Source organism: Pristiophorus japonicus, chromosome 3 (genome assembly GCF_044704955.1).
Source record: "Pristiophorus japonicus isolate sPriJap1 chromosome 3, sPriJap1.hap1, whole genome shotgun sequence".
Classification (NCBI taxonomy): Eukaryota; Metazoa; Chordata; class Chondrichthyes; family Pristiophoridae; genus Pristiophorus; species Pristiophorus japonicus.
The window spans coordinates 122,932,676-122,953,270 of NC_091979.1; the positions used below are offsets into that span (position 1 = coordinate 122,932,676).

Genomic DNA, 20,595 nt, shown 5'->3' on the forward strand with positions numbered 1-20,595 from the left:
CAACATAATGTTGCACTGATTTCGTACATACATTAGAATTACATTGCATTTTGTACATGACTAAATATCTAAATCTACCTGACATAGTTAAAAACAATGGCATATAGTATGGCAAGTATTTAATAAACTGAATACTCTCAATACAAGAGAAGTCAGTAAGATACATGTATAAATCAATTGTCTTTTTTCATGATATTCCATTTCATTAAGCTATTTGCGACATATTAGCACCCATTTAGAAACATGTTTGATATCTGTGACGCTTACAAACATTTAGTATTGATATAACATCTTATGATGCTTGGCTCTTCCTTTATAAAGAAAAAATCTACAGGTTTGTGCACTTAGTTTGAAGTGAGGTTCTTCAAAGATACTTCAATAGAAAAATGACATCAAAATCTTTGACTTTGGATCTCCAAATTGTCTCATTGAAAGTAATCCATTAGTAGTAATTTTAATAAGAATTTATTTTGCTTGCTTCCATTAGTCACATTGACCATGGAACTGGAGTGCTTGCTGCTAAATTTATGGATATATTGATGTAGAAATGCAGACATGCCCATGCTTGGGAGGGTGGGGGTAGGGGGTAGTAATGCCTGAGGCACCCCTGATATTGGGCCTCAGTCCTCATTTCCATGAAGTGGGTGAGCTGCGGAGGGCAATATGCAGCTTGCCTTGCCCAGCGAAGCGTAGTTGAAAATCTGGTCATTAGTAGCAGCCCTCTGGTAAGTGAAGAGGGAAGCAACAATCGGTGACCGAGAGCAAACGGGGCGGGGGGCACATTCTCTTAATGTGGGGTCGGGAGGAGCACTCCTGCTCCACAATCAGTTAAGCACAGAGGGGTTTTCTGCCATTTTGGGCCACGTTATGCTGTGAGTTTAGCACATGGAAAGTAAAGTGTTGGGGCATTTGAAAATAGAGACCAGGTCCTGCAAGAAGCGCAGGAACCTAATTTAAATATATTATTTCCACATTTGAATGTTCCCGAGGCTAGCATAACACCCTTATCCAATATGGCGAGTGGCACGTTTCTTACGAGGCTTAGGAGGCCACTTAGCGCCCAAAAAAGTGCTGCGTGGCCAAACTTCTAGGCCAATGTGTATAAGCAAACTGAATACACATGTTTTTACTCAATACATTTACTCAGATCTTCAGTTTTCCTATAAAATTAAATCACTTGATAACACAGCTGAAGTTCTCATACAGCCAGTGAAATATAAACGATGTACAGAAAAATGCCACAGACAATGGAAGGCCTGAAACTTGAGGTGTTATGATAAGATAAATTTCCTGAGGCTTCCAACTGGCTATTTTGAACCAATCAAATATAAAATTACTGAAACCACTAATCATTTACATAATTTAAGTCTACAGATGGATTTATATAATTATCAATGATGTATTTTGTAAATAGCTTTTTCTTTAATATACAAAATTGAAAACAAAGCACTCTTACAAGAATACAGTCCTCTAAAGTCAATCTCTAGATGGCTATCTAGGGATGTTAGAATAGAATGTTTTGCTTGTACAAGAACTATTATCCTAAATGTACATGGATATGGTAGAGCAGGAATTAGTACATCCAGATACTATTTGGAGCACAGATAAGACACAGATTTAAACTTTAATTGTTTCGTTTTTCATTTATTAAAATGAACAGCCATCAATAGCCAGGATTACTTTAATGAATGAAAGGGGAAAATCCAGATGCTGCCTGGTACACTGACAGTATGCAGTAATTGTGATATGGCATCCCAGGTTAGCTGGTTCAGTTATTCAAATGCATTTTCAGATTGTCAACATGTTAAAAAGCTAATTGAAAAAGTTAAAACTGATTTTGAAAAACTGTCCAGGGTCTCAAAGAAAATATAAATAAATCTTGGCATATTCTTTCCCACTTTCAACAATCGCACAAATGTATCAGCTTATAAAGCTGTGGAAAATGTGTTTTTTTTATACTCCTACTTCTAAAAAGTAAGTTGATGGTTCTATTTAAAAGAAAATGTCTGATACAGAAGCAAATGCCTGAAAGCTCAGGATTAACATAAAAATCAGTTACAATAAAAACCACATTGGGCCTCAATATTCACATGTAACATGTTTGTTAAATGCCAAGAACAAAATGTCATTCGCTCTTCACCTACCCACCATTTGATATTGTAATTACTTTGGTATACTGCCGAACTGGTTGCAATACAAGTATTTTTGAATGACTAAGTTTCCTCATCAAATACCATTTAAAAATATTGCAATAAAGTGACAATCTGGGACATGAGAGGATAGGCGTTCAATTGATCCCTTTCTCAGTCAGTTCCCAATCTGAAACATGCTGCACAGGACCGAGGACTGCAGAGTTAAATAGCAGTGGGGAACTAAATAACTTTACATATCCCTAATTAACAAAGATTTTTTTTTTAAAGCTGATGCCTGTTTTTGTAGCTTTGAGTCAATACGTTCCTGCTGAATGGTCCAAAGTATTGTCCTTTTTATAAAAGTTAACTGGTAAAGCTTCTGTCCCCAAAAGTGTATTTCTATTGGACACAGATGCCATACATTAACAAGTTACACTAAATACACACATAGGAGCATTTGTTTAGATTTTTTTCTAAATGGAAAATAATCAGATAAATACCTCTATTTGTTATGTGTGGGCAGGTGGGGGGGGGGGGGGAAGAAATGTTTTAAAAATCAGTTCTGCTGGATATTCGTTTCTATAAAGTATTGTGTAATTCATTAAAATAGTCCAGGTCTTTTCAGACTTTTAATATGAAGGAAACATTCAAAATAGATGGTTATGTGCATGTACACTTTAAATGTAGCTTAAAATCCCTGTCTGTGTTTCAATCACGTAGTTTAGAAAAATACTTTTCTTGGAATTGGTTATTTCTCTTAGTGCCATATGGATGAAACTTGTATCTTTGTTTAATTTCTTCCAGCCATAATCTTCAAATATTGTAGTGCATTGTGGGCAGCATCGTTGTGAGCATTACCACGAGAAATTCCAGTACCATGGCATACAGTAACTGGCCGAGTTGAGAGTTCAGCCAAACATTGATACTGACCATTCACAGTCAGCTCATCTGTAACAAAAAGAAAATGTAATTATTTTTCCTAAGTTAAGCACAGGCCAAACAATAACAATCATGTAGCCTTTATAGAAAGATGGCATCACTAGCTATTCATGAACAGCTGCACGATACATCATTCATAAACAAAGTGACCTCCCATCGCGTCATCATTATAAATAGTCACGGCCTGGTTACAACTAGTACAGATGTAGCAGTTAAAAACCGATCTGAATTACAGTAGCAATACAAAAAATAATCAGATTGAGGTACCTGTAAGGAGCACCTCGAAGCACTTTGGGCCCATTTCAAAAAATGAATTGGATAAAAGTACAATTTAAGTCATTATATGGATTAAACTCAAGATATATCTAAGTACAGTGTGAAAATAGAATTATGGTCAATAAGTTTTAGTACAGTTGAGATGTAGACTACAGTTATCATGGGGGAGAAGTGGAAGTTTCATAGCAAGATTAGTCGTTGTCCTACCATGCAACTTCCATTTAAAGTGCACGATCTAACTAGTAGATTCCTAATTGAGCATTTTAGAAATATAGATAATGCTAGTGTTAACCAAATATTCTGCCTGATTATTCCATTCAAATAAGTAATGATTTTCACTTCTCAAAACAGTGCTGAACATTTTACATTTAAGTAGCCAAACCTGACAGGCTCTTATATAATGTACATACCTATATCCAGGTAGGTGACATCAAATCCTTGTTCTTCCACCACTTCTGCCAACATCTGTGTGTAGTCAGTGTTGGGAATGCTGAGTGGACTCCTCTTCAGTTGGTTAATTTTTTCTCCAGATGAATTTCTTAGCAGGTCCCAGGTGCATGCCAACATATTTCCCCTTGAACCATCCCATTTACCTCCAGATATCTGAAGCACATACAAGCTTGAGGCTTGACTATTTGACATTTACATAGAATCAGCTGATCTGACCAAAATAAAGGTAAAACATTGAAACCCAAAATTGCTTCTCCATCAAATTAAGAGTTTTTCCTCCCTTAACCTGGAACTAGGACTTGAAGTGAACAGAAACTAAATTGAAGGCAAGTAATCTTAGTTCTATTCTTCCCATTTTCAGTCGTCATGGTGACAAAAATAGCACAGTTGTATTTATTAATTTTAAAATAGACAACACATCTGAAATACAATTTGATAATTTAATTCACACCACTAGCATTCGAAGCTGAAAATGTAACTTTTAAACTTCCTGTCTCTGATTTATGCGTTCCCCGAATTTGATCTCACCATCCTTGAGGCAGATGACGGTCAAAAGTCTCAGATTTCAGCTATGTTAGAATTGTAACCACATCCGGGTAATTGCAAACTGCTATCATTTTGTCTGTGTAAACCTTTTACGGTACACTTCCAACTTTACTGCTGTTAACCACATTCTTACCAATGAAATGTCATCAGTATTGAACTCATCTACCCTCTTCCAGCCTGCAGGAATATTCTGTAGTTTGGCAACCATCTTTTCTGCAGCATCTCGTTTTGCCAATTTTTTCGAAGTACCACAACCTGCACACAATTAAAAATTCATAGTTCAATGACAATTTTGTGCTCAAGTATACTTTTGCTTAAAACTTGAGTTTATAATTTCTAATTTCTGTACAGTATTAACTTTTTTTAAAAACTTGCATCATATGCAATTACTTTACTCAACAACTTGCATTTGTATGCTGCCTTTAATGTAGTGAAGCATCTCTAGGTGTATCAGGAGACACACTCAAAATATGGACACCGAGGCAAAGGGGATAGTTGCAGAAATAACCAAAAATTTAGTCCGAGGTTGGTTTTAAATTAGGAGAGGGATGAAGAGAGAGGGATCTCAAGTGATGTGGGCTGCACATGCCATTTCTCTACCGTGTCTCGGCGATCACTCCTCTTAGTTGCTCTGGGTGTGAGATTTTACTCGATGGCACTAAAACACCCCTTCTCCCAAACAGCTTCAAACTACTCTTGCTATTTTCCCTCCGGGACCGTGGCCTCCTGCAACAAGCTACTTAACTGAGTTGTGCGGGTGCTGGATTTGTCAACATAGTACCAGTTTGTATATTATGCATTTCCCACCAAAGGCACAGATAGAAACTACGCAGGTGATAGGACTGGAAAGACTGACAAGCTGTGCTTCAGTGCTTTTTAAAAGAACACTCACTACATTTGACATTTATAACCCAAAAGATGAGTTTACAGAGAAAAATCACAAGATTACTTAATAGAAGTTATTAATATCATGGATATATGAAATCATTGTCCTCCAGATTCTAATCTTTCTAAATGAAACATATTTAAGTGTCAGAAAATAATGGATTGATACACACTCTAATCTTGGCTCTCATCCTGCGCAGCAAGATGGAATTCACAAAACTCTTCACTGTTACAGGATAGAGTTTATAGCCTATGTAAATTAATTCATACAATTATTTTATAATCAATGTTTGTAAGTATATATATTAAGCTGCAAATTCTACCCCATTTAGAAATATGATGAAAACTCAACTTGGACTTTACATATAATCATGATTCATACCTGTTTCAACAAATTTTTCTACCTTGCAAATCATTGTAAACTCTTTCTTGTGAGCAGGGCCTGATTCTTCGGCAATGGTGTAATCTGGCAGTCTCCATCCTTTCCGCACAACCAATTCCTAGTAAACCATACGTTAGTAATCTCACTGCACAAATCTCAGAAACCATGCACTAGCTGCTATTGTAATGAGTTACTGAAGATAATAATTACAAATAAAAATACACCAAAAATACCATTGTAGTCACAGAGCAAACTGATTATAATTAAAACAGCAGACTAAATGAAAGAAAGAGGACTATCTTCACCTCACCTGAAGTGTACCAATAGGGTTGGGAGGATTTTGTGGCTGCTTTGAGGAAGTAATAGGTTCTGGATCTGACAAAACATAGCTGAAAAGAGTGGAACAGATTTGTATTTCATAAAATATCCTGTCCAGGAATAAAGCATTACTGTATTTTTTTTAAAACATGTTGATTGCTTGTACTGTTAAAAACAAAAACACTTCAATGAATAGAAATGAGCTCTGCATTTGGTCAGGTGTTAACTACATATTAAGAGATTGCACGCTAAAAATCCAACCGTTTATGAAATCTAGCTGACTTCTCACCTTATGCCATCATATAGAGAGTCTTGCGGAGTTCCTCCATTCAGAACATTAAGAACAGCTGCTGCTGCTTTGTGTTTTGCAGCCTTCTTGCTTTGACCCTGGCCTACAACCATGGAAATACCAATTATCTACTTGGGATAGAAACATTTGACTACACTAAAAAATATATGCAATATTTAGTAGGTTGTTATTGTACTAAAAACACTCAGTAGGACAATGTTTACATTTATCTATTCTGTCTGCACATGTTGCTTAAAAGATGTACATGATATGAACATATATATGCCAATTCTATAGTAGTTATGATGACTTACATGTTCATCCTATTATTCTCTCACCTCTACTGGACTCTAAATGCCACCCAGGATCTACATTCTGTAGACTCAAGTAATGTAGATTCTTAATATTAAAAGTCACTGTTTAGTTTGTCCACTGATTGCAGTAGCCATCCACGTTGCTTCTACACCATTTGTAAGTGATGGGGATGATGAAATCAATATTTTGACACACTGTAGTATAACTTGTATATCGAACAGCTCTAACGACCAGTTAGTACTAGAATACTGTGTATGCACAATTCTGCATGGCTTTATTTTTTAGTCAAAACAAGAACAAAATTACTGCTATTGAGTTACCAAAACTTGAAAGAAAAACAGAAGATTATAAAACAATTAGCATAAGAAAGAAAACAAGCTTGATCCCTTTCATAATGCACGCAGCAACCATTTAATGAAGTCACGCCATCCCAGACATGGTAAAGGGAAAGCAAAACTCCACTATGAAAATACTGTGCTGAATTTGACCTAAATGCCAACTCAAAACCAGAAACACAGAATCCAAATTTTGCACTGGCAAATTCAAGAGGCTTAACCCTCCCCCATCCCACCCCTCAAAAAAAGAATTACAAGTGAGTGAACCTACTTTGGTCTTTTAATCTTACATTATCAGTTCTGTGGTCCAATAGGAAGCGATTGCTGTTACATGATGTACAATATGAAAATATTTCAATTTTCTGAAGAGCACTGATTTTGGCCTATTGTGCTTCCTATGAAGGGAATATTTATTTCTTATGAAACCTCCCTCTCCTCAACACACAGGCACACAAGAACATAAGAAATAGGAGCAGGAGTAGACCATTTGTCCCCTCGAGCCTGCTCCGCCATTCAGTAAGATCATGGCTGATCTGATCATGGACTCGGCTTCACTTCCCTGCCCACTCCCCATAACCCTTTACTCCTTTATAGCTCAAAAATCTGCCTATCTTTGCCTTAAATATAATCAATGACCCAGCCTCCACAGCTCTCTGAGGCAGAGAATTCTATAGATTTACAACCCTCAGAGAAGAAATTCCTCCTCATCTCCGTTTTAAATGGGCAGCCCTTATTCTGAGACTATGTCCCCTAGTTTTAGTTTCTCTTGAGTGAAAATATCTCCTCTGCATCCACCTTGTCCAGCCCCCTCATTATATGTTTCGCTATGATCACCTCTCATTCTTCTAAACTCCAATGAGTATAGGCCCAACCTTTCCTCATGTCAACCCCCTCATCTCCGGAATCAACCGAGTGAACCTTCTCTCAACAGCCTTCAATGCAAGTATATCCTTCCTTAAATACGAAGACCAAAACTGCACGCAGTACTCCAGGTGTGGCCTCACCAATACCCTGTAGAGTTGTAGCAGGACCTCTCTGCTTTTATACTCTATTCCCCTTGCGATAAAGGCTAACATTCCACTTGCCTTCCTGATTACTTGCTGCACCTGCATACTAACTTTATGTTTCATGCACAAGGGCCCCCAGGTCTCTCTGTACTAGAAACATAGAAAATAGGTGCAGGAGTAGGCCATTCGGCCCTTCTAGCCTGCACCGCCATTCAATGAGTTCATGGCTGAACATGCAACTTCAGTATCCCATTCCTGCTTTCTCGCCATACCCCTTGATCCCCCTAGTAGTAAGGACTTCATCGAACTCCTTTTTGAATATATTTAGTGAATTGGCCTCAACTACTTTCTGTGGTAGAGAATTCCACAGGTTCACCACTCTCTGGGTGAAGAAGTTTCTCCTCATCTCGGTCCTAAATGGCTTACCCCTTAGCCTTAGACTGTGACCCCTGGTTCTGGACTTCCCCAACATTGGGAACATTCTTCCTGCATCTAACCTGTCTGAACCCATCAGAATTTTAAACGTTTCTATGAGGTCCCCTCTCATTCTTCTGAACTCCAGTGAATACAAGCCCAGTTGATCCAGTCTTTCTTGATAGGTCAGTCCCGCCATCCCGGGAATCAGTCTGATGAATCTTCACTGCACTCCCTCAATAGCAAGAATGTCCTTCCTCAGGTTAGGAGACCAAAACTGTACACAATACTCCAGGTGTGGCCTCACCAAGGCCCTGTACAACTGTAGCAACACCTCCCTGCCCCTGTACCAAATCCCCTCGCTATGAAGGCCAACATGCCATTTGCTTTCTTAACCGCCTGCTGTACCTGCATGCCAACCTTCAATGACTGATGTACCAAGACACCCAGGTCTCGTTGCACCTCCCCTTTTCCTAATCTGTCACCATTCAGATAATAGTCTGTCTCTCTGTTTTTACCACCAAAGTGGATAACCTCACATTTATCCACATTATACTTCATCTGCCATGCATTTGCCCACTCGCCTAACCTATCCAAGTCACTCTGCAGCCTCATAGCATCCTCCTCGCAGCTCACACTGCCACCCAACTTAGTGTCATCCGCAAATTTGGAGATACTACATTTAATCCCCTCGTCTAAATCATTAATGTACAGTGTAAACAGTTGGGGCCCCAGCACAGAACCTTGCGGTACCCCACTAGTCACTGCCTGCCATTCTGGAAAGTACCCATTTACTCCTCCTCTTTGCTTCCTGTCTGACAACCAGTTCTCAATCCATGACAGCACACTACCCCCAATCCCATGTGCTTTAACTTTGCACATTAATCTCTTGTGTGGGACCTTGTCGAAAGCCTTCTGAAAGTCCAAATATACCACATCAACTGGTTCTCCCTTGTCCACTCTACTGGAAACATCCTCAAAAAATTGCAGAAAATTTGTCAAGCATGATTTCCCTTTCACAAATCCATGCTGACTTGGACCTATCATGTTACCTCTTTCCAAATGCGCTGCTGTGACATCTTTAATAATTGATTCCATCAATTTACCCACTACCGATGTCAGGCTGACCGGTCTATAATTCCCTGTTTTCTCTCCCTCCTTTTTTAAAAAGTGGGGTTACATTGGCTACCCTCCACTCCATAGGAACTGATCCAGAGTCAATGGAATGTTGGAAAATGACTGTCAATGCATCCGCTATTTCCAAGGCCACCTCCTTAAGTACTCTGGGATGCAGTCCATCAGGCCCTGGGGATTTATCAGCCTTCAATCCCATCAATTTCCCCAACACAATTTCCCGACTAGTAAGGATTTCCCTCAGTTCCTCCTCCTTACGAGACCCTCTGACCCCTTTTATATCCGGAAGGTTGTTTGTGTTCTCCTCAGTGAATACCGAACCAAAGTTTTGTTCCCCGTTATGACTTCCCCTGATTCTGACTGCAGGGGACCTACGTTTGTCTTTACTAACCTTTTTCTCTTTACATATCTATAGAAACTTTTGCAATCCGTCTTAATGTTCCCTGCAAGCTTCTTCTCGTACTCCATTTTCCCTGCCCTAATCAAACCCTTTGTCCTCCTCTGCTGTGTTCTAAATTTCTCCCAGTCCCCGGGTTCGCTGCTATTTCTGGCCAATTTGTATGCCACTTCCTTGGCTTTAATACTATCCCTGATTTCCCTTGATAGCCACGGTTGAGCCACCTTCCCTTTTTTATTTTTACGCCAGACAGGAATGTACAATTGTTGTAGTTCATCCATGCGGTCTCTAAATGTCTGCCATTGCCCATCCACAGTCAACCCCTTAAATATCATTCGCCAATCTATCCTAGCCAATTCACGCCTCATACCTTCAAAGTTAGCCTTCTTTAAGTTCTGGACCATGGTCTCTGAATTAACTGTTTCATTCTCCATCCTAATGCAGAATTCCACCATATTATGGTCACTCTTCCGCAAGTGGCCTCGCACAACGAGATTGCTAATTAATCCTCTCTCATTACACAACACCCAGTTTAAGATGGCCTCCCCCCTAGTTGGTTCCTCGACATATTGGTCTAGAAAACCATCCCTTATGCACTCCAGGAAATCCTCCTCCACCGTATTGCTTCCAGTTTGGTTAGCCCAATCTATGTGCATATTAAAGTCACCCATTATAACTGCTGCACCCTTATTTCCTGTTTGATGCCCTGCCCAACATCACTACTATTGTTTCGGTGTCTGTACACAACTCCCACTAATGTTTTTTGCCCTTTGGTGTTCTGCAGCTCTACCCATATAGATTCCACATCATCCAAGCTAATGTCCTTCCTTACTATTGCATTAATCTCCTTAACCAGCAATGCTACCCCACCTCCTTCTCCTTTTATTCTATCCTTCCTGAATGTTGAATACTGCAGCACTTTGCAATTTTTCTCTATTTAAATTATAATTTTGCTTTTCTATTTTTTCTGCCAAAGTGGATAACCTCACATTTTCCCACATTATAATCCATCTGCCAAATTTTTTCCCACTCACTTAGCCTGTGTATCTCCCTTTGCAGATTTTTTGTGTTGTCCCCACAATTTGCTTTCCCACCCATCTTTGTATCATCAGCAAACTTGGCTACATTAAACTCGGTCCCTTCATCCAAGTCATTAATATCGATTGTAAATAGTTGAGAACCCGGCACCGATCCCTGTGGCACCCCACTAGTCACTGTTTGCCAACCGGAAAATGACCCATTTATCCCGACTCTCTGTTTTCTGTTAGTTAGCCAATCCTCTATCCATAGAAACATAGAAAATAGGTGCAGGTGTAGGCCATTCGGCCCTTCGAGCCTGCACCACCATTCAATATGATCATGGCTGATCATGCAACTTCAGTACCCCATGATCCCTTTAGCCGTAAGGGTCACATCAAACTCCCTTTTGAATATATCTAACGAACTGGCTTCAACAACTTTCTGTGGTAGAGAATTCCACAGGTTCACAATTCTCTGAGTGAAGAAGTTTATCCTCATCTCGGTCCTAAATGGCTTACCCCTTATCCTTAGACTGTGACCCCAACATCGGGAACATTCTTCCTGCATCTAACCTGTCCAATCCCGTCAGAATTTTATATGTTTCTATGAGATCCTCTCGTTCTTCTAAATTCCAGTGAATATAAGCCTAGTCAATCCAGTCTCTCCTCATATGTCAGTCCTGCCATCCCGGGAATCAGTCTGGTGAACCTTCGCTGCACTCCCTCAATAGCAAGAATGTTCTTCCTCAGATTAGGAAACCAAAACTGTACACAATATTCAAGTGTGGTCACACCAAGGCCCTGTACATCTGCAGTAAGACCTCCCTGCTCCTATACTCAAATCCTCTCGCTGTGAAGGCCAACATACTATTTGCCGCCTTCACCGCCTGCTGTACCTGCATGCCAACTTTCAATGACTGATGTACCATGACACCCCGGTCTCGTTGCACCTCCCCTTTTCCTAATCTGTCACCATTCAGATAATATTCTGCCTTCCTGTTTTTGCCACCAAACCTCACATTTATCTACATTATACTGCATCTGCCATGCATTTGCCCACTCACCTAACCTATCCAAGTCACCCTGCAGCCTCTTAGCATCCTCCTCACAGCTCACAATGCCACCCAGCTTAGTGTCATCTGCAAACTTGGAGATATTACATTCAATTCCTTTGTCTAAATCATTAATCCATGCTAATATATTACTCCTAACCCTTTTACCTTGTGCAGTAACCTCTTATGTGGCACCTTATTGAATGCCTTCTGGAAATCCAAATACACATCCACTGGTTCCCTCTTATCCACCCTGCTCATTATATCCTCAAATAACTCCAAATCTGTCAAACATGATTTCCTTTCATAAAACCATGCTGACTCTGTTTGATTGAATTATGCTTTTCCAAATGCTCTACTACTGCTTCCTTAATAATGGACTCCAGCATTTTCCCAACGACAGATATTAGGCTAATTGGTCTATAGTTGCCTGCTTTTTGTCTGCCTTTTTTAAATAGGGGTGTTACATTTGCGGTTTTCCAATCTGCTGGGACAGCCCCAGCATCCAGGGAATTTTGGTAGATTACAACCAATGCATCCACTATCTCTGCAGCCACTTCTTTTAAGATGTAAGCCATCAGGTCCAGGGGATTTGTCCACCTTTAGTCCCATTATTTTACCGAGTACTACTTAGATAGTGATTGCATTAAGTTCCTTCCTCCCTATAACCCCTTGATTATCCACTAATGGGATGTTTTTAGTGTCTTCTACCCTGAAGACTGATACAAAATATTTGTTCAACATATCTGTTCTCATTATTAATTCCCCAGTTTCATCCTCCAGGGGACCAACATTTACTTTAGCCACTCTTTTCCTTTTTATATACCTGTAGAAATGCTCGAGACTATCTGTATTTATATTTCATGCTAATTTACTTTCATCATCTATCTTCCCACTCTATCATTTTTTTTTAGTCATTCTTTGCTGGCTTTTAAAAGTTTCCCAATTCTCCAGCCTCCCACTAGCCTTGGCCCCATTGTATGCCCTGGTTTTCAATTTGATACCATCCCTTATTTCTTTAGTTAGCCAAGGATGGTTACCCTTCTCTTAGTCTTTCCTTCTCATTGGGATATATTTTTGTTACGACTTATGAAATATCTCCTTAAATATCTGCTACTGCTCATCAACCGTCCCATTCTTTAGTCTATTTTCCCAGTCCACTTTAGCCAACTCTGCTCTCATACCTTTGTAGCCTATTTTATTTAAGCTTAGGACCCTGGTTTGAGAACCAACTCTCTCTCCCTCCAACTGAATTTGAAATTCAACCATGTTATGGTCACTCATTCCTAGAGGATCCTTTACTACGAGCTCATTTATTAATCCTGTCTCATTACACAGTACCAGATCTAAGATAGCCTGCTCCCTGGTAGGGTCCGCAACGTACTGTTCAAGGAAACTATCCTGGATGCACACTATGAACTCTTCTTCAAGGCTACCCTGGCCAATTTGCTTTGTCCGATCAATATGAAGGTTAAAATCCTTCATTATTCATATGTAACCTTCAGGGCTGCTGACCAAGGGCCATGCGGTTCTTTGTCGGCCGGCGTGGACACGATGGGCCGAAATGGTCTCCTGCGCTGTAAATTTCTATGTTTCTAATAACAAACTATGCAAGGTATGGATTGCATGGGAATTATGTAACTCTGCTGTACTCAGCTCCTGAATCAGCTGACTTTACAGAAACTGGGTCCATCCTAAGAGCCCTGATCCTTTGTTCAGTCTGTGTTCTAACTGCATAAAAATTGCTGATACTTACAAATTGTGCCTCCTTGCATTAGTTTTTGCTCGTTAAAAATTTCAATGATCCATCTCCTAGTTTGTTTAACATGTGGGTCCAGCATACAATTGAATGAACACCAGCTACTTATTTGTCAATAACCTTGCAGTGACAAATATAACATTCAGTTTGAATCATTTTTAATCACCTAACCTCTTCATTCACCATACTGAGAAAAACAGACATTAAAAAAGACCAGTTTAGCAAAGACCTCATCTACCAATTATGAAGTCAAGTGTTAAATGGTAGCTATTACTATGGAATGGCACAGTTTAACATTTAAAACAAATCATCATTTTTCAACTTCTTTTAAACGTAATATTAAAAATATTTTATTGAGATTGAAATGTCTTCAAACCCCTGGTCCGATCAATTGTAAAGAAAATGACACTGGCCAGCCTCCCATTTCCACCCACCATAAACTTGAGCTCATCCAAGTCTGATGCCTGTATCCTATCCTGTACTAAGTCTTATTCACCCATTACCCCTGTCCTTGTTGACCTGCATTGCCGTCTGGTCCCTCAAAGCCTACAATTTAAAATTTTCATCCTTGTATTTAAATCTCATCTCCATCCTTGCAATCCCACCAGAACAGTTTGGGCTCAATTTTTGCCACCAGTGGGCACCGTTTTTTTGGAGCCATCTTGATTTTGCAACTTTCCTCAAAGTTAGTACGCTGGCGGCGACCATCAGCGTCAGATTTTTTGGCACAAGTCTGGGTGAAAACTGATTTGTGCCATATTTGGCCAAGTAAGTGATTTTCCCCAACACCAATTTTTTTTTTTTAAGTATGGCGCAGAGTGGCCTGAAGTACTGATCAGAAAAACCCTACGTTAAGAAAAGCGGCGCTCAGGTCTGTATCGGAGCTGTTTCTTTGCAGTTTAGTCGTGTTTTTGCCACCAAAGTGGATAACCTCACATTTATCCACATTATACTGCATCTGCCATGCATTTGCCCATTCACCTAACCTGCCCAAGTCACCCTGCAGCCTCATAGCATCCTCCTCACAGCTCACACCGCCACCCAGCTTAGTGTCATCTGCAAACTTAAGAGCTATTACACTCAATTCCTTCATCTAAATCATTAATGTATATTGTAAATAGCTGAGATCCCAGCACTGAGCCCTGCGGCACCCCACTAGTCACTGCCTGCCATTCTGAAAAGGACCCGTTTATCCCAACTCTCTGCTTCCTGTCTGCCAACCAGTTCTCTATCCATGTCAATACATTATAGTGTGTACAGTTTTGGTCTCCTAATCTGAGGAAGGACATTCTTGCAATTGAGGGAGTGCTGCGAAGGTTCACCAGACTGATGCCCGGGATGACAGGACTGACATATGAAGAAAGACTGGGTCGACTTGGCTTATATTCACTGGAATTTAAAATATTGAGAGGGGATCTCATAGAAACATATAAAATTCTGACAGGATTGGACAGGTGAGATGCAGGAAGAATGTTCCCGATGTTTGGGAAGTCCAGAACCAGGGGTCACAGTCTAAGGATAAGGGGCAAAACATTTAGGACCGAGATGAGGAGAAACTTCTTCACTCAGAGAATTGTGAACCTGTGGAATTCTCTACCACAGAAAGTTGTTGAGGCCAGTTAGTTAGATATATTCAAGAGGGAGTTAGATGTGGCCCTTACGGCTAAAGGGATCAAGCGGTATGGAGAGAAAGCAGGAAAGGGGTACTGAGGCGAATGATCAGCCATGATCTTATTGAATGGTGGTGCAGGCGTGAAGGGCCGAATGGCCTACTCCTGCACCTATTTTCTATGTTTCCAAGACATAGTATATAAGAGCAGGGAGGTTATGCTAAATTGTATACTACTTTGGTGAGGCCACAGCTGGAGTACTGAGTGCAGTTCTGGTCGCCGTATTATAGGAAGGACGTGATTGCACTAGAGAGTGCAGAGGAGATTTACTAGGATGCTGCCTGGAATGGAGAATCTTAATTATGAGGACAGATTGGATTGTCTGGGTTTGTTATCATTGGAACAGGGGAGGTTGAGAGGAGACCTCATTGAGGTGTTTGGATAGTAAGGGCCTATTTCCATTGGTGGAAGAGTCTATTACAAGGGGGCATAGTTTTAAGGTGGTTGGTGGAAGGTTTAGAGGGGATTTGAGGGGGGGCTTCTTTATGCAGAGGGTTGTGGGGATCTGGAACTCGCTGCCTGGAAGAGTGGTGGATGCAGAAACCCTCACCACTTTTAAGAGATGGTTGGATGGACAATTAAAGTGCCATAACCTGCAGGGTTACGGACCCCAGAGCTGGTAATTGGGATTAGACTAGGTGACCTTTTGTTGGACAGCGCAGATATAATGCTAACATAGAAACATAGAAAATAGGTGCAGGAGTAGGCCATTCAAGCCTGCACCACCATTCAATATGATCATGGCTGATCATGCAGCTTTAGTACCCCATTCTTGCTTTCTCTCCATACTCCTTGATTCCTTTAGCCGTAAGGGCCACCCACATCTAACTCCCTTTTGAATATATCTAACGAACTGGCCTCAACAACTTTCTGTGGTAGAGAATTCCACAGGTCCACAATTCTCTGAGTGAAGAAGTTTCTCCTCATCTCGGTCCTAAATGGCTTACCCCTTATCCTTCGACTGTGACCCCTGGTTCTGGACTTCCCCAACATCGGGAACATTCTTCCTGCATCTAAACTGTACAATCCCGTCAGAATTTTATATGTTTCTTTGAGATCCCCTCTCATTCTTCTAAATTCCAATGAATATAAGGCTAGCCGATCCAGTCTTTCTTCATCTGTCATTCCTGCCATCCCGGGAATCAGTCTGGTGAACCTTCGCTGCACTCCCTCAATAGCAAGAATGTACTTCCTCAGATTAAGAGACCAAAACTGTACACAATATTCAAGGTGTGGCCTCACCAAGGCCCTGTACAACTGCAGCAAGACCTCCCTGCTCCTGTCCAAATCCTCTCGCTATGAAGGCCAACATGCCATTTGCCTTCTTCACCGCCTGCTGTATCTGCATGCCAACTTTCAATGACTGATGTACCATGACACCCAGGTCTCGTTGCACCTCCCCTTTTCCTAATCTGTCGCCATTCAGATAATATTCCACCTTCCTGTTTTTACCACCAAAGTGGATAACCTCACATTTATCTACATTATACTGCATCTGCAGTTGTCCACTCAGCTAACCTGTCCAAGTTACCCTGCAACCTCTTAGCATCCTCCGCACAGCTCACATTGCCAGCCAGCTTAGTATCATCTGCAAACTTGGAGATATTACATTCAATTCCTTCGTCTAAATCATTAATGTATATTGTAAATAACTGGGGTCCCAGCACTGAACCTTGCGGTACCCCACTAGTCACTGCCTGCCATTCTGAAAAAGACCCGTTTATTCCTGCTCTTTGCTTCCTGTCTGCCAACCAGTTCTCTATCCACATCAATACATTACCCCAATACCATATGCTATAATTTTGCACATGTACTGCAGGGAATCAAATACGGCCAAGGTGATGATCTGGACTAGTTTCAATCGCCTGGATGGGTCGGAGAGGAATTTTCCCAGATTTTTTCTCCCACAATCGGCCTGGGTTTTTAATCTGGATTTTGACTCTCTCAGGACATCACATGGCTCCAGTTGGGGTGGTGTGTAAAATGTTGCAGTATAAGGGATGTTGCAGTTGTGTGAGGTGGACTGGTTGGGCTGGGTACTCTTTGCCTTTCCATCATTTTTCATAGGTTTATATGTAACCTTCAGGGCTGCTGACCAAGGGACGTGTGGCTCTTTGTCGGCCGGCGTGGACACAATGGGCCGAAATGGCCTCCTTCGGCGCTGTAAATGTCTATGTTTCTAAACAAAGCGCGATCGGGGGAGAGGTTGCTTTTGAAACGTAAAAAGAGAGAAAGTGTATTGAATACTTTAATAGTGTTGAAGATCATTAGGCTAGAAATTCACCAACTTTGCGACCGGGTTTTAGCCACTATTTCACCCTTCGCAGCGAAAACCCGGTCGGCGGGATCTTTGGTGACCTTTTTGGGGCGGCGCTTTCCATGTATCGCCGGGGAGAGGAGCGCCGACGTGCAACACCCAAAATGGTGTTTGCGATCGATATTTGGCTCTCTCGGGACCCGTATTCTGCGCCCAGAATACTGACAGGGAAAAACCTGCATTGCAACCCTGCCAGCAGCGGTAAGTATGACGACCTGCAAAAAAGGTAAGTTAAAGTTTTTATTTTTTAATTCTTTTTCAGTGATTTAGTAGGTAAGAGTTTTGCATTTTTTTTGTTGTTGTTTTCCCCCCTTCCCAAGGCCTCTCTCGCAACGCTATGGGCCCGGACTAAAGTCACCGAAATTCGATTAAAGGCCAAATATCATGCCTGAAAACAGTAGCGAAGCAAAAATGGTAATTTTGGCGTAAAAATACAATTTTCGCTGAAAACTGAATTTGTAGCCCAAAATGTTTCATTGTATAAGATTGTTCAACTTAGTTTATGGTACTCATGGAAGTTAGGAGCCCAAGTACTAACAGTGCCACCATTACTTAAGCGATGTGGAAGTCAAGAGGAGAGAATCGCATAGGGACAATGCACCAAAAGGTAAATAAAATAAATTTTAAATTTTTTTTAAGTTCAAGCATTGTATAAAAGCATTAGACAGGCATGATGGAAAAATATGACAGCAAGTAACTATTACACTCACAGCAAGTTGTACACTACCATACAATACTTATTAAATAGATGTTTGTGTACATGAAATGTGCATGTATTGAGAGTTTTATATAAATGTACATAATGAAAATGCACTATTACTGCAGTTTTTCGGGGGGCTTAGCTGAGCCTGTATATCAATTGGGCCCAGCAGCCTAGACTTGGGACTCATCTACTTGGCCTATAGCATTACAGCAAAGCATTGTCTACTATAGATAGCCTAGGAGCAGCTGCCTTAAGGTTTTTGCAGCACAGATCAAGTTGAGTACAATGCTGCTGATTTCTCCTCTTCAGTCTTGAATTCCATGGGCAAAGGTCAGTGGTTCAAAAGAGCTAATTGCACAATTACAATTGAATTTTGCTGTGTAACATGGAATATCTTTGCAATAGATGCCATTGTAGTACCTATTGGAATCTGTTTATATGTGACATCTGTGGGACACTACAGAATTAAAATACAGATGATGGTGTATTTCCCACCCCGAGCTCCCAACAGATGACAGACCTGTGCAGTTCACTTCTCCCACTGTTGCTCTGAAGGTGAAACTCGGCAGGTGGGCTTGACCCTCAGATTTCACAAGCTCATATTGGGGGGTTTTATCATTCTTTGTGCAATATTCCTGCAGCATGCTGATAGGAGTCTTTCCAGGATTTGCTGCAATCACTTGATCCAAACTGGGGGGTTGAAATAAACAAAATTTAAAGATGGGAGAAATAAAAATATCCCAAGAATACAAGTTATCTCAGTCACGAAAATATAAAATCAATTAAGCCACGTTCTCTAAAACCTGGTAAAACATTTAAATTTACTCATCTAGTATGCAGAGTTGATACTAGCCCAGAGGTGGCAAATCTATGCAGCCCATTGAATTCCCAGTAACTCGCCCTTCTGGCACACACACAAATCCTAAAACTACTAAGAGAGAGAAGTGATGAAGACCGACCTTTCCAAACCACAAGCATCACTAAATTCCAACGGGTGCAGCCAGCAGCATAATTAAGAAAATAAAATTAGAAATGGAAATGGAGTGACAAATTCAAGCCATGAGCTGGCAATTCAGCTTGCATTAAATATTTAATTTTGTAAAACTGATCATTTAGCAATTGTGGTGGGTTGGTAGTAACAGCTGAAACACCACTATGTTGACAATACCATATTTTTTGTGTGGCCTTTTTGGGGCACCAAAAGCATGCAACTAGGATGCCCACCAGCACAAAAAGTTTGGACACTCCTATCAACTCAGAATGGTCACAATTTTAAATCCCAATCTGTATTGAGATAGAAAATCTCACCAGTGCCAGTAGACCTTGGTACCCCTGAGTTAGGGTGAGGACCCAGGACCTTCTGATAGAAAAGAGGGCAGGAGTTAGGGTTGACAGTCCTCCAGAATTTGAAGATTGATGATCTGGACACTGATGGATGCAAGCCAGGAGTAAAATCAGAGGGAGCATTAAAAATTCTCATTTTCTCTGACACTTTCGTTTATTAGTTATTGAAATACTGGAAATGGTGGGGAAAGGGTGGGTTTGGAAAACGTGAGTTTAGGAAGAAGCCAAAGCAAAAGCTGATCCCCTCCCACCACCATCCATGAAGTGTCAGAGGAGCCGCAGTGGGAAGGGGACTCTGACACTGATGTTGGATTTTAATAGCGAAGCTGTACTCGGACAGGGACAGGTAGCAAGTGCACAAACATCGCAACTATTTAACAGGTGAGCAAAGCGCCACCATCCGCGGCTCCACGATCTCTGGCTCCGCCTGGCAGGCCGTGGCTCCTAGCTGCTGCCACTCACCTGGTGCCTCCAGAGCTCCTTTTGGACGCGGCTGTAAACCTTTCCTCAGACATGCTGGTCCCGGCGGGGTAGGATTGTAGCCGCGCAGAAAAGGTGCTCTGTGTCCCGAGCTTGGACTCAAGCCCTCAGCGCCACTCTTGTCCCAGTCTCGGCTCCGGCTCCTTCCGGCGGAAGGGAAGCGCCGCGGCGAATGCTGGGTAATGTAGTTCGCCCCGCTTGTCACGTGCTCGCTCGGCCGTTGAGCCATGGCACGCCGAGAGTTTTCCGGCGGCGCCGCCCTCAGCCAATCGTCACCGAGCGCCAGGCCGCGACGTTCATACGGGTCCCGCCAGCCTGGGCAGCTTCTTTGATCCTGTCCAGCCGCTGAAGGAAGTGGACGCTGCGAGTGGCAGGTGGAGTAACCAATGACGGAAAAGAGCTGCGGCGACAAGCCAATTGCGGGGCGACGTG

The 20,595-nt window shown here is 41.3% G+C and overlaps 1 protein-coding gene across 1 annotated transcript; it reads right to left on the bottom strand.

The window, feature by feature from the left end:
- Positions 1-1,400: 1,400 nt before the first annotated feature.
- On the bottom strand, positions 1,401-20,321 carry LOC139259874 (interferon-inducible double-stranded RNA-dependent protein kinase activator A homolog A-like). Its single transcript, XM_070875784.1, has 8 exons — positions 20,146-20,321; positions 18,860-19,029; positions 6,218-6,320; positions 5,921-5,999; positions 5,611-5,728; positions 4,477-4,598; positions 3,758-3,950; positions 1,401-3,080 (listed from the first exon to the last, which is right to left on the bottom strand). Exons 1-8 carry the CDS (start codon positions 20,196-20,198, stop codon positions 2,923-2,925), a joined length of 996 nt encoding a protein of 331 aa, XP_070731885.1. The 5' UTR covers positions 20,199-20,321; the 3' UTR covers positions 1,401-2,922.
- Positions 20,322-20,595: the final 274 nt, after the last annotated feature.

Excerpts from the sequence above, each read along its gene's own strand:
- LOC139259874 (XM_070875784.1), bottom strand. The coding sequence starts at position 20,198 with ATGTCTGAGGAAAGGTTTACAGCCGCGTCCAAAAGGAGCTCTGGAGGC. Across the intron at positions 6,000-6,217 it reads TCTCTATATGATGGCATAAG|CTATGTTTTGTCAGATCCAG; the intron begins GTGAGAAGTCAG and ends CACTCTTTTCAG. Across the intron at positions 3,951-4,476 it reads ATACTGATGACATTTCATTG|ATATCTGGAGGTAAATGGGA; the intron begins GTAAGAATGTGG and ends TATGTGCTTCAG.